A 12,997-nucleotide genomic window follows, 5' to 3' on the forward strand; every position below is an offset into this window, starting at 1 on the left:
TTATTGTTGTAAATGTTTTATTCTTGCAGGTCAGAGTCTAAAAAGGCAATACAAAGCAGTAATATCAACTTCTCACCTTTATCCAGACTGTGAAATCAGTTAAGATAATAATAAGTAATTCCATTGCATTTGATTTCTTTCCTGATTTACAAAAGTTTCATCCATCAATCTGATTATGTCTGTAAAACAAAATGTAGAAATCCTGATGCTGTCAAGTCCAAATCTCATCTCTAGTCCTGTTTAACCAAACCTAGCTGTCCTAAAAGCTTCTCCAATTATCACCAGTGTTAAACATTTGCCCCAAAAATAACTGATCCTCAAATCTGGAAGAAGGGCTGTCAATTAACTACAAATGTTGCTCAGAATTATATCCTAGCTAACACTGGCAATACAGAGCAGACTTGCAGCTGAATGGATGTTTGGGTGCAGGCAATGGGTAAAAGCACCAGGTGACACTACAGGGCCTGTAAATAATCCGTCTTCCTACTGCTACAATGCTCTGTAGTATACACAACAAGCCATATCTACCTAGAAAACAGTTACATGTGCTGACTGCCAAGTAGTCCTTAAAACCCTGGACTTACCTGTTGACTGTGAAGGTCTCCAGCAGCCTTTGAGGACATCTCCCCCACATTCAGAGGGAACTAGTCTCGCCTGTGGCTGGAGAGTTACCACTTCTTTGAACTTAAGCTAAAATGTTTCAGTTTTGGGCGCTGCGGTGGTGGTGGGGGGGGGGGCGGCAAAGGTATAAAGGTACGTTGATCGATCAGATGACCAGAAAATTGATATTCCTTCATCTACGTGACGATTTTACTATACGTGATTTCTTCAGAAATTTACGGATGATCATGGCATTTGTATTTTTCGAAAGAGCCTTGGTGAGATTCGAATCATTTCAAGCGGTCACACTGATGTGTTTTAGCGCAGAGCATGATTTCATCGGTGAACAACATTACTGCACAAATCCGTTTTATTTGAAAAAAGGTCGACAGTGGACAGGTACATATGAACGCTTTTTTTTTAACTACACCGTTAGCTGTCACTTTCCACATGAGTCTTAGCAGTTTAGGTTTTCACAGGATCGCCACATAGAGATTTAGTTTTCGATGGAAAGATTTAAAATGATGGAACCAACGTGCAGACTAGATTAAATACCAAATATGATTCAGTTGAGTTTACAGTCACATGTATCGCCTAGAAACTGCTGCTGAAATGGTTCAGCTGTCTAAGGTTACAAACCACATCAGAACACTAATTATTCAAACGTAAAAATACAATAAAAAAAATGTACGCCTAACTCAGACGTCAAGCATTAAAAATACTACAGCACAATGACAAACTAAAACAATCAGGGGGGAAATACGAATGTAAAAGTTGTCCCAAATTAATTAAAACAAAAACAGACGTGGACGTCGGCAATTTGGTTCCTCCTGTGAGCATCTCAGGGGAATGTAACGCGCTCAGCCGCAGACAGGAAGTGGATAGAGTCACGTGCATCAGGAGGCGGCGAGTGGCGACGCAGGCGAACGACGATCCTGGAAAAAGAGCAAATGACACAGATGAACTGTCTGTAAATGTGGATGTGAAGCCTGTTCCATCGTAATAACCTGCGTGCTGTCTTTTCTCAAGATCTGTCTCGTGACCCTTTCTTCAGCCACCCAGATGGCAGACTGGGGCGTCGGCCTTTGTCGGACTAAGCCACACATTAAAAACAGGTATTAGCTAAAAGTTAGCACACAGATGTGCATTATCAACTAATTTACAACTTCGTACGCTTGCTTTTTCCACAAGATCTTGAGCGTGTCGGACAGGTCACAGGCTGCCCCTGCCTGTACAGAGACGAAGTGCATTTTCAGGAAAGAAATGACCACCAATCTACCTCAGACCTATTCTCACCTTCACATGTCGGGGCCTTGCTTAATAAGCGTAGCGTGCAGGCGGTGGCGGGGGTAGCCGCTCCGCGTAGGGGTCCCGGGCACGTGGACCTCCGTATGCCGGGACGCGGGGAACCGGAGAGAGCCGGGAGCGCTCGTAGGAGTAGCCATTACTGGCAGGAGGCATTGGCGCATTAGGTGCTCTCCTCAGGGGGCTGCGATCTCGGGCGTAGTACGAGGATGGAGGAGGCGGGAGGGGCCGACGCTCGTACGGGTCAAGCGACGGGGTCATAAGACGGTCTCGGACGACGGCTGAGGGGGGAGGGGGAGGAGGAGGGGCGCCGCCACGCTGATCCTCGTAGGAGGCGATGCCATACGGGCGGGCTCTGTACTTCTCATAGTAATCTACCACGCCATATCTTTCCCTCTCGCCATCGTACGGACGGTCGGGATAAACAGCTCGTCTAGGGGGAGGGGGCGGCAGAGGAGGGGCTGGGTAACCTGGGGGCATATGGCCGAGGCGACCTCTCATGTAGCCAGGTGGGGGAGGCTCATGCCTCTCGCCTGGATAGCGTGGGGGCCAGTAGCCACCTCTGTCTGGGGGAGGAGGGGGGTAGTCATCCTGTTCATCGTGTCTGGGACGGCTCTTGGAAATCTGGACATGGATGCGCTTGCCTAAAATATAAAAAAAAAAAATTGTATATAGAAAATAAATAATCAGAAGTAAAAATGGCCACAACTATATCGACTTGTATTACACGATGTTATTTGCGAACCTTGAAATTCGGTGTTGTCCAGTCCCTTGATGGCATCCATGGCCTCATCGGAGTTGGACATGTGTACAAAAGCAAAATTCTTGACAACAGCACACTCTGTGACCGTGCCGTACTCTTCGAAGAGAGCGCGGAGCTCGTCGTCAGCTCCCTTCTCTACGTTCGCTACATGCAGCTTGACCGCCGCATGGTTCTTCCCGTGGCTGGCCTCCACGTTGATTGGCGTGCCGTGAAGCTTATAGAGGTGCAGATTTTTGATGGCCTTGGTGGCCGACTTGCGGTCATCCATGTGGACGAAGGCGTAGTTCTTGATGATGGCACATTCTGTGACTGTGCCGTACTGGGTGAAGAGCGCCTTGATTTCTTCCTGGTCTGCCTCTCGGGGCAGATTCCCCACAAAGATTTTCACCATTGTTATACCTGTACCAAGGAAATTCAGAGGAAACCATATATATTTAAGAGTGAAGACATAATAACAACATAAAACTAATTAAAATTCAACACAATATTTGATTGCGTTCAACAGTATTAAAGGACGCGTGTCTACATCCTTTTCTTGGGACAGATTCCCCACAAATATGTTTACCTATATTGTAGACATGTGACATGGACATATAGAGAAAACTGTATATATCTATGGGTGAAGGGAAAAGTAAAACCTATTTAAATGGTAACGTGTTAACGGCTGAATCCAGTTTCACAGTATTAAAAAGACGCTTTGTTGATTGAACAGGCCTGTCTACTGCAAAATGGCTGACGACGTTAGCGCTAGCACAGCGCCACTGCACTCGATCCCCAATTTATCCTATTCATTTTTACATTACAACATTTATATCCAAGTTGATGCTGTCAAAGCGCCGCGATGCTCGTATTTTAGCTAACCCAACGCAACCCCATGTCCTATTTAAGCACATTAGCTGGAGCTAGCTGTTAGCTTCGGTTAGCTCGCTGGACAAGCCACGCTGTGACACAAAGCGCCGCCGACCCGAAGCGAAGCAGCGGGACGGCGACCCCCTCCCCCGCCCAGTGTGTATCAGCGGGAAGTTATAAAAACAACGCGTTTCATTGAAGATATCAACACAGCGACGTTTACTTCTTTTACCTTTTCACCGGGAAGCCTCAACAAAGAGCTCGACCTCCTTTCCAGCGATTTCCTCAGACCAACTTCCGCTGAGCTTCGTTTTCCCACGAGCGGCCGCTTCCGGTTCTTATTAATCTTCGGCTGCGTGGTCCCCCCTCCCCGCTTCGCAACCACAACGCCCTCTGCCGTCTAGGAGGGCACAGTAATCAGCGTAGGTTCAGAGGTTATCATCGTTTAGTGCTTTATTTTATGTCTGCAAAACCAAACCAGTTTACATATTTATACCATATGCTGATTGTCCATGTGGCTGACAAATAAATTAATTGACCCCACGGTGTACCCATGACCCCTTCTAGTTCACTACTATAAATAATAAGTAATAAAGTTTAGTATTTTATAGAAACACACTTTTACATATGCACAATATGTTTGCTTTTAGTGTAAAGTTACATTTTCCTCTATCTATCTATCTATCTATCTATCTATCTATCTATCTATCTATCTATCTATCTATCTATCTATCTATCTATTATTAATAATAATTCCTATTAACCACTGCAACCACTGGTAAGGATAACAGTTGGCATTTTACAAAACAGCACAAACATATTAAGAATTGTAAGGCTAAGTAAATACATAAATAAAAGGTGAATAAATAGAAATAAATGACTGAAAATAAAGTACATAAAGTAAGGCCTTTTCACATTCAGAATTTAGTGACATCTAGTGGTGAAGTGTCATGTTGCAGCTGAATACCCCTCACCTCCCCCTCCCCTTCCAAACATGAGAGAGAACCTGTGGTAGCATTCAGTTGTCATAAAAACTCAAAAGGTTTGTCCAGTTGGGACTACTGTAAAAAACATGGCGGCCTCCGTAGAGAGGACCCTCTCCTGGTGTAAATATAAATTATTTAAATATAAAGGGCCCATTCTAGGGTAAAGAAAACAATAATTTATACAATTTAGATGAAACACACTAGTGAAAATAGATCCCTTCCGCTAAATCTTAAACACTGGACCTTTAACACATCTCAGACATTTTGAATCAGAAGCATAAAAGATTTACAAATATAACTCGAACCACATATTCTTTTGTTGGAATGTAAACAAATAAAGAAAATAAATACAATAATATGACTCAGTCTATTTCCTGGATTGATGTGTAACGGTTTAGTTTTACAAGCTTAGTTCCCCACAAAGGTAATACAAACTGCATGGTCAATAATATAAAAAAATAAGAAACATGACACCCTGTGGTGACTTTCTGTGGTGCTGCTTCAGATTGCATCATATCGGAATTTTTTGTGCTGTTGTGTTGCGTTCAAGTGCTTATCTTAAAGTTGTATGTTTGACAACTGAGATCCACTCATGAAAATGTAACCAGAAAAGCAAAAGAAAACAACCAATAGTAACATAGGTAAAACTCAGTCCAGTGAGGTTTCTCCTATTATGAGGGTAGTGGCATATGTGCAACAATTATTTTGAGTGATATCAGATAATCAGTTGATTATTTTTACAATAAGCAATTACTTTGGTAAACAGTTTCTCGTGTGTGCTTGCGTCTTCGGCTTGATTTTATTGTCTGACTAACTCTTAACAAATATAAACCAGAATAAATACATATTAACCATCCGCATTCCCTGATTTAGTATTTTAATTAGTTTTTTGGGTGTGTTTTTATTCCCCTATTTATTCTTTTATAACGGAGATTTGATTGGTTTGTTGTTTCATATTGTTTTTATGTTAATTTGATGTATTTGTACCTGTGTTTTTTATTTAAGAAGGGCTTTGTAACTTTGTTTCGAAAAGTGCGATGTTAATAACGGTACTGCTATTATTATTATTAACGTTTACAATGATATAAAAGACAAAAAAGGCAAAAATAGACATGAAAATTCCCTTTTCCTTTCGATTTACCACTACTTTACTTCTTCCACAAGAATTTAACAACAGTGAGAATATGCACTTGAATGCAACTTCCTTATTGGTGGGTCTTGTGAGAGGAGGCAGCATGAGCCTTCCTGTTTTCATTCAGAGCAGCAACACCATTTGTTAGTTCTCCTGAGAGCTGAGCGTAAGCTGGGAGGGAAAGCACCCATCAACATACAGGTAAGGCTTCTAACAGCAGGGATTTATGTATTTGTAACACTTTATTTTTGTTTGACTGAAAAAACATCAAATGTCACTGTGTTCTCATTAGTTTTCTGTCTTCTGTTCCAGTTGCCTTTAATCATCAAAGGTCAATCCTCAACTGATTTCCCCAGAAGCCTCTTTTTCCACCATGAATGTGTCCCAGACAATGGAGACAGAGGAGGATCTCCTGACTTGTCTCCACATAAAGTTGTACCACCCACAGCAGAGTTGCAGGGGCCTTTATGGGGCACTGCCTCTGGGGAAGAGGAGCAGACACTCGGCGGATGACCCTCTCAGGCTGGGCCGGGACGCCCAGGCCTGCACCTATGCCCTGGTCGACCCTCGGGTGTCCCGGAAACAGCTGGCCCTCTACGCCTACCGCACACCCCAGAGCCCGGACATGCTGTTCACCATCCAGAACCTGAGCCAGAAGGGGTGGCTGTCAGTGAACAGCTCTAGTCTGGGCCACCTGGAGAGGGCGGATCTCCCCGACAAGGCCCTGATCCGCTTCGGAGAGTATGAAGTCGAGATCATCCGTGAGTCCGGCGAGGCCAAGGGCAGCTTTGAGGTGGAGTTTGAGGTGCTGGCCGTGCCCCCATCCAGGGAGACGTGCATGTGTGCACCTAGTATGACACCTGTCATGGACACAGGCTCATGTGTGACGAATGGTTTCACTGCTGAGCTCACAGCACTGGGCCCCCTGGAGACTGATGAGACTCTCATGTATAATTCATGAGATATTGTAACCTGCTTTTACTTTATTGACTTACATTTGAAAGCAATGCAGATTGCTGTGTAGTTGTGTAGTTGTGACATTAGAAAATGTGCATGCTTGTATGTAACTCCTGTTTATGTGAAACTGTATGACTTTGCACCCTTTACTCCATGTCTACATATTAACAATTAAGCTGTGACTTTAATAACCCCTACTTTTTTAAAAGTAAATGCATAGAAGCCTTTTTTCCTACATTTTCAACTTGAGCACAGTACATTTGTTTTTCAGTAATATACTTTCTGTGTATGTTGTTTTTAAATATTGAAAAGCAGCCACAGGTTTGAAATTTCAGGGAAAGTCCCAGTCTCACAATCACGAGGCATTTGAGGATTTTCCATCGATCCAAAATACCAAAGGGCCTGATAAACTGGTTTTTTCAAGATATGCTTGAGATCAAGTAAGTCAATCTTACCCTGAGCTCGGGTTGCAGTGCAAATCTGCTCTTCTACTTTGAGAAGAAAATTCTAGCACTGCACTTTTCTTTAATGAGTTTCACTGAGTGGAAGACGTTTTCAAGTATTTGTTCATGTACTACAATATAAAATGAGTAAAATAACTTAAATTTCTGATCAATACATTGTCTCTCTTGCATTATTATTTGAGATTTCTACTAAACTGGGGTTTTCAGGCCATATTTGTATAGATCTTGACCTCTGACCTGAAGATCCAAATGTAATCATCTGGATTTACCCTCCATAGTAATATCCCTAACCTGTCCCACCCACACACCATTCAAATCGCCTTACCCTAACATAAACCTAATTTCAACCCCAAACAGGCCTTTGCTTTAGATTGTCCAAAATGTCCTGACTCAAGGTCTATGCTCAAAATAGTCCTTACAAAGATATAAATGCAGGCGCGCACACACACACACACACACGAAAACCTGTTTTTGCTGCTAAGCCAGCACGCAGGGAAATAAACACAAGTTAGGAAGCAGTGCACAGTGGTAGCTTTTTATTTTAATTTTCATACTTTGTAACCTCAAGCTAGGAGTACAAATCTATTAAATAATAACAAAAAATTATTGTCAAATGGAAATCGGTAAAGATTTTCTTCTTTGTCTTGGAGAAACGTTTGTTATTGTTGGTCAGCCTGCTTTTCCCTGCAATTTATTCGTTTGTTGAACTAATGCATCACATATACAGTCCGCTAAATTAAGAAATACAGTTCTACTTCTAATATAGGTTGATAAAAATAGACATAGCAAAGGATGATTGTTGTGAGATGAGTTTCTTTGGGCAAAAATGTGTCAATACAGATCACTTCTGTCAGTGTCTCTAGTTGATGAATTTGTAACATGACCAATTTACAGTTAACAAAACTGAACCCCAAACAAAATCAAGCTGCTCCGTCTTGAGCGTCCCTCGTTCTCAGCAGCGCCGTTTTCTCACCCCGTTCTCAGACGCTGTCCGAGTGGGTGGAGATTTTTACGGTGCGACCAGGACGAGGCTTGCCGTGGACCCCCGACCCTGGACAGTACAAGTCCAGCTCATTCACCCGTGGCAGGTTACAGTTGTCACGCACAGCCAAGAAATGTCCATGCAAGGCAGCTTGCCCCGGACTGTCCACTGTAGATGACTCCATCACCGTCGTCTGCACCGCTGTCACAGGAAGCTTCTTGGCCTGCTGTGTGGCCTCAGCTTTGGATGCAGACACTGCAACACAAATGTGCAAAACAAAAAATAAGAATTAGGGGGGAAAAAAAAAGGTCATTTTGAACACCATTTGTTTTGTGTGATTGATATTTAATATAAATCATGATTATTTGTGTTGCTTGTTACTTTTATATTAAAATGTTGAAAGCCGAACGTTTCCCATGTGGTCACCAAGCCCGTTATTCTGGTGTCATCAGCTGATGCAGCCACACAGGTCCTCTTCCTCTTCTTCACTCCAGCTCACCAAGCACTGGACCGCACCGCACCTACTCCGCTTCCTGGAAAAAACAGTAGATCATTTAATGGAGGTTTGTAAAACACAGACTTCAAGGTGAACGTTTATTGCCTTACCTTTGACCACAGGATCGTCTCATCCCGTAATGTGCAAAACCCATAAAGTTCAGTGAAATCACTTCAGGACACATTATAGTCGCCACACCTAGCAGAGAAAATCCCTGTGAACATAGACACAACGTCAGCAATCGCACTGACCACAGACAAAATAAGGCCGTTATAATATTTTAATAACCAATTAAAAATAAGTACCAGCTACATCTTGAATAATTCAAAACTGCACATTTTTTTTGTTTTAAAGCTGAAGCTCAAGCCTTTGTTCAACTAAAACCCCCCAAAAAAGTCAAATTGTTAGTGTATAAAAAATTATCAAATGTCACATTTTTAAATGAGGACTTTGTGTTCTAATATTTTGGCAAGATCAAAATTAGAAAATGTTTAATCAGTCCTTTGGGGGGGGGGATCCATTAATAAATCAATCACATTTTCCAGATTTCAAATATGCAACTTCACATTATTTAATGAATCCATGAACAATACATTGAGTAATAAATGTTAAATAGTACCGTTTGAACAATATCTCCCTCTTCGTCAGGGTGCAGGACATCTTCCGAGGAGGACTTACCCTGAGCGGGGATCTCCTGCATAGAGTCTAACAACCTACAAAGAGCACAGATACTAAGACACCAAGACTGCATGCAATTTGTGATACATGGAAGTCATGAATGTTGAGAGTGAAAGACGGTGGTGAAAAGTGTGTGTTGTGTGAACTCAGAGAAATGGAAGACGACAGAAAACATGGGCCGGCGCAAAGCTCTGTTAGTTGTTTTACTTCTACCGGCGTTACAATTTATTGTTTTGACTTCTACTTGCTGGGACTTAACACAGAAGCCGAATGATGCAGCATAAACTTTTTCGATGTAGCTTCAGGAGATTAAGGAAACGGAACATTTTAGTCGCTCGTAGGTTTGAGGAGCAGCGGACAGATTCCATCAGCTGTATTAAGAGAATTCAGAATCAAAGTCTGCTTTTTGTTCATATTCATGTTTTTAAACTGGCAATGACCAAAAACTGATCAATTGAGCCTCCGTCAACAACTTAATGTTTTCCTTCATTGGGTATTACAACACTGGTCGCTGAGGAGAACACGCATCATCACAGGGTTTCAGTGGAATTTATGTCGCACAAACTTTCCATCATTTTCACTGATGGGACAGAGAGAGCATCGTGTGACAAGCTGATGGCTCGAGGGTGCGGAGAATGAAACTGAAAGCGTGTTCGGAGTTAAAGCGCGTGGGTATCACTTGGTGCATCTGCTCTGCTATCGGCCTGCCCGGGGTGGAAGAATTTGACAGTTAATACGGCATTTTTGGTTTCAGTTGTTTATTAAAAAGCCTTCAAAAGAAAAGCAACTTGTAAAGTAAATAAAATCATACATAACGGTGCTATGATTCTATTTTCGCAAGAAAAGATGAACACAAAGTGTAAAAAAAGAACAAAAACACACTGAATCTTTTGATTTGTCATGCTAACATGTGTCGCAAATGTTTTAGATTATTGTACAGCCTGCCACACCAAGTATTATATTAAAGCACTTCTACGCTAAATTCTTTTTAACTAATTTTGATGACCATTTCGTGATCAACCACCTACGTTAGTCTGATTACAATAATCTTCCCTTATTAAGAAATTATGTCACAGTTTCCCAGAGGCCTTATCCATTTAGAGAAATTGAAAGGCAAGAGTGTTTGCAGTATTGCGTCACACTGGAGTAGACTAAGCACCTTCCTATTCTGAAAAAACACTTTAAGGATTTGAACAGTGAAACAAGCAGAGAAACAGGAAAAAAAAAGCATGAACAGCTCTGAAAAATACGTGAACTGTAGACATGGAATCGTATGTTTTTAAATACGGGGCTGTCCGCAATACAGTATCTTCCAGTAAGTCTCAGGTGAACGCAACGCAATCCGCCATAGAGGAGGGGGATGCATAGCGCCACGTGCATCAGCAGACAATGACGATCTTGTCATATTCTAAACCTGAAAAGAGAGCACACACCACATGTCAAGGAGCGCGTTTTACTCAGGGATCGCGCAAGACTGAAGTTTGATGCTAAAGCAGAAAATATTTTAAGACTACCAGCAATGTTTGATGGTTGTTTACTGAGTGGCTGCGCCAGATCTGCACGACTAAAGAGCTCTGCCCGATGGTGATGATTTTAGACGTGATTCTACCTTAATGTACGGATTGGGCTCCATTTATTTCTACATGCTGTCATTTGAAAAATGCCCCCCCCCCCCCCAAGTATGTCATATATGTGAATAAAACACCCTCCCTCTCACCTTGTATTGTACTCTCTGGTGCCTAATAGCCCGCATAGCGAGGTTGTTGTGGTGGTGGCGGGGGAGGCGGTCTCTCCATGAAGGAGTCCCTGGGACGGGGAGCTGCATACATCGGAGAGAGCCGGGACCGCTCATAGGAGAACCCGTTACCTGCGGATGGAGCAGGGGGTGGGGGTGCTCGTCTGATGGGGCTTCGGTCTCTGGCCATGTAGGAGGGAGGAGCATATGGGGGCGGGCGCCGCTCATATGGATTGATAGGCCCCATTCCAAGACGTTCTCTGACCAGCGCCGAGGGAGGAGGCGGAGGAGGGGGGATGGGACGCCTGTCATCGTTGCCTATAGGACGGGCTCTGTATTTCTCATAGTAATCGACCACCCCGTAACCGTCCCGCTCATCATAGCCACGGTCGGGGTACGGCGCTCGTCTCGGGGGAGGGGGCGGCGGAGGCGGAGGAGGGTAAGCAGACATGCGCCCTCTGTAGGGAGGCTCGGGCCCCATGCTTGGGTAGCGTGGAGGAAAATAGCCTCCTCTGCCTGGCGGGGGTGGATAGGCCTCCTCCTCAGGTGGCCCTCTGGGTCTGCTTTTTGATATCTGAACATGAATGCGCTTTCCTGAGAGAGAGAGAGAGAGAGAGAGAGAGAGAGAGAGAGAAACACAGTATGCCTCAAAGCTAAACGGCAAAAAACAAACCAGACGGACATGGTAGCACATCACGTCCACTTACCTTGAAATTCGGTGTTATCCAGACCTTTGATGGCATCCATGGCCTCATCCGAATTGGACATGTGCACAAAGGCAAAGTCCTTGATGATGGCAGACTCTGCGACCGTGCCGTACTCCTCGAAGAGGGTGCGGAGCTCCTCATCGAATCCCTTTTCGACATTGGCGACGTGGAGCTTCACCGGCCCCTGGTTCTTCCCCCTGCTGAGCTCCACATTGATGGGCCTGCCGTTCAGCTTGTAGAGGTGCAGCTCACGGATGGCCTTGGTGGCACACTTGCGGTCTTCCATGTGGACGAAAGCATAGTTCTTGTACTTGGCACATTCTGTCACTGTGCCGTACTGAGCGAACAGAGCCTCCACCTCCTCCTTCCCAGCATGCTGAGACAGGTTCCCGATGAAAATCTTCACCATGGCTGCTCCAGTGGACCTTCGCAAAAGGGGCTGAAGACAGAGAGGGGGGCGTTAACACAGGCCACCGTGTAGTGTCAGAGAGAAACCACAGAGAGCAGATGGTGAGTGGATAACGTCATGATCAGGAAATAGAAACCGAAGGCTGAAGGGCCACCACAACGAAACATCACTCAGTTGTGTCACTACAGGCCATGTTTACCTCGTTCTTATTCGGGTCAAAAACAGCTGACACAGACAAGACGTGGAGTCGAGAAACTTTTCTGTGTCTGTACTTCCTGGACCATTAGCGCAGCCGCTAGCCGGGCTCGGATCAGTTCAACGTCATCTGCTAGCGAGCTAACGTTAGCTAAACAGCCATTTTGTCGCCTGCGACCGAGCCAAACAAAGTTCAGTTCGGACACCGGGAGTCTCGCTAGCAGACGCGTAAAAACACAGCGTTGATATGAGCGAATCACACCATAAAACAGGAGAATACTCACTGGTAGTGGAAGGCGCCACCGCGGAGCGAAACCCCGGTACGACAAACAGGAAATACCGGCTGACGATATGCGCGCAGCCAGGGATCTGATTGGTGGATGGACGCGTCGGTTCGAAAATTCAGGATTGTGATTGGGCGAAGAGCGAGGGCGTTTCTCGACGAACCTGTTTCGTCAAAAGTTCGTCAGCAGTAGAAAACTAAATAAAATAGTTAAGCTTGTTCTGACAGGGAAGTGTATAAACACATTTATATCTAGAAAACAATAATAATAAAAATATATGTGCAATCTATTGCATTACTGCACACATAACTTCATAATAACTTCAAAGGCAACCAGCGAAATAATACAATAGCACTTAAGATCAACGGCTGCAAGTGACGTTTTTATTCTATTCCAATTTTTTTTAAATTTCCATCAGTCCTTATTGACATGTTAACATTTTTATATCTAGATAT

General features: G+C 43.8%; 3 protein-coding genes across 4 annotated transcripts; 1 reads left to right on the plus strand and 2 right to left on the minus strand.

Moving 5' to 3' along the window:
* On the minus strand, positions 1 to 3,900 carry rbm4.3 (RNA binding motif protein 4.3). Its single transcript, XM_047338922.1, has 4 exons — positions 3,750 to 3,900; positions 2,651 to 3,067; positions 1,897 to 2,549; positions 1 to 1,535 (listed from the first exon to the last, which is right to left on the minus strand). Exons 2-3 carry the CDS (start codon positions 3,057 to 3,059, stop codon positions 1,918 to 1,920), a joined length of 1,041 nt encoding a protein of 346 aa, XP_047194878.1. The 5' UTR covers positions 3,060 to 3,067; positions 3,750 to 3,900; the 3' UTR covers positions 1 to 1,535; positions 1,897 to 1,917.
* Positions 3,901 to 5,703: 1,803 nt separating this feature from the next.
* tifa (TRAF interacting protein with forkhead associated domain) lies at positions 5,704 to 7,210 on the plus strand. Its single transcript, XM_047338875.1, has 2 exons — positions 5,704 to 5,836; positions 5,948 to 7,210. Exon 2 carries the CDS (start codon positions 6,009 to 6,011, stop codon positions 6,594 to 6,596), a length of 588 nt encoding a protein of 195 aa, XP_047194831.1. The 5' UTR covers positions 5,704 to 5,836; positions 5,948 to 6,008; the 3' UTR covers positions 6,597 to 7,210.
* A 367-nt stretch (positions 7,211 to 7,577) lies between these two features.
* LOC118102637 (RNA-binding protein 4.1) lies at positions 7,578 to 12,663 on the minus strand. 2 transcript variants are annotated; one of them, XR_007032393.1, is made up of 7 exons: positions 12,543 to 12,663; positions 11,655 to 12,093; positions 10,930 to 11,541; positions 9,154 to 9,247; positions 8,645 to 8,748; positions 8,420 to 8,571; positions 7,578 to 8,293 (listed from the first exon to the last, which is right to left on the minus strand). XR_007032393.1 is itself a non-coding variant. In XM_035148957.2 (4 exons), the coding sequence occupies exons 2-3, from the start codon at positions 12,061 to 12,063 to the stop codon at positions 10,952 to 10,954; spliced, it is 999 nt and encodes a 332-aa protein (XP_035004848.1). In that variant the 5' UTR covers positions 12,064 to 12,093; positions 12,543 to 12,663; the 3' UTR covers positions 9,954 to 10,626; positions 10,930 to 10,951. The 2 variants fall into 2 exon arrangements, 1 of the variants encoding a protein (XP_035004848.1); XM_035148957.2 differs by lacking the exons at positions 7,578 to 8,293; positions 8,420 to 8,571; positions 8,645 to 8,748; positions 9,154 to 9,247 and adding an exon at positions 9,954 to 10,626.
* Positions 12,664 to 12,997: the final 334 nt, after the last annotated feature.

This window comes from Hippoglossus stenolepis, chromosome 23 (assembly GCF_022539355.2).
Source record: "Hippoglossus stenolepis isolate QCI-W04-F060 chromosome 23, HSTE1.2, whole genome shotgun sequence".
Lineage (NCBI taxonomy): Eukaryota > Metazoa > Chordata > Actinopteri > Pleuronectiformes > Pleuronectidae > Hippoglossus > Hippoglossus stenolepis.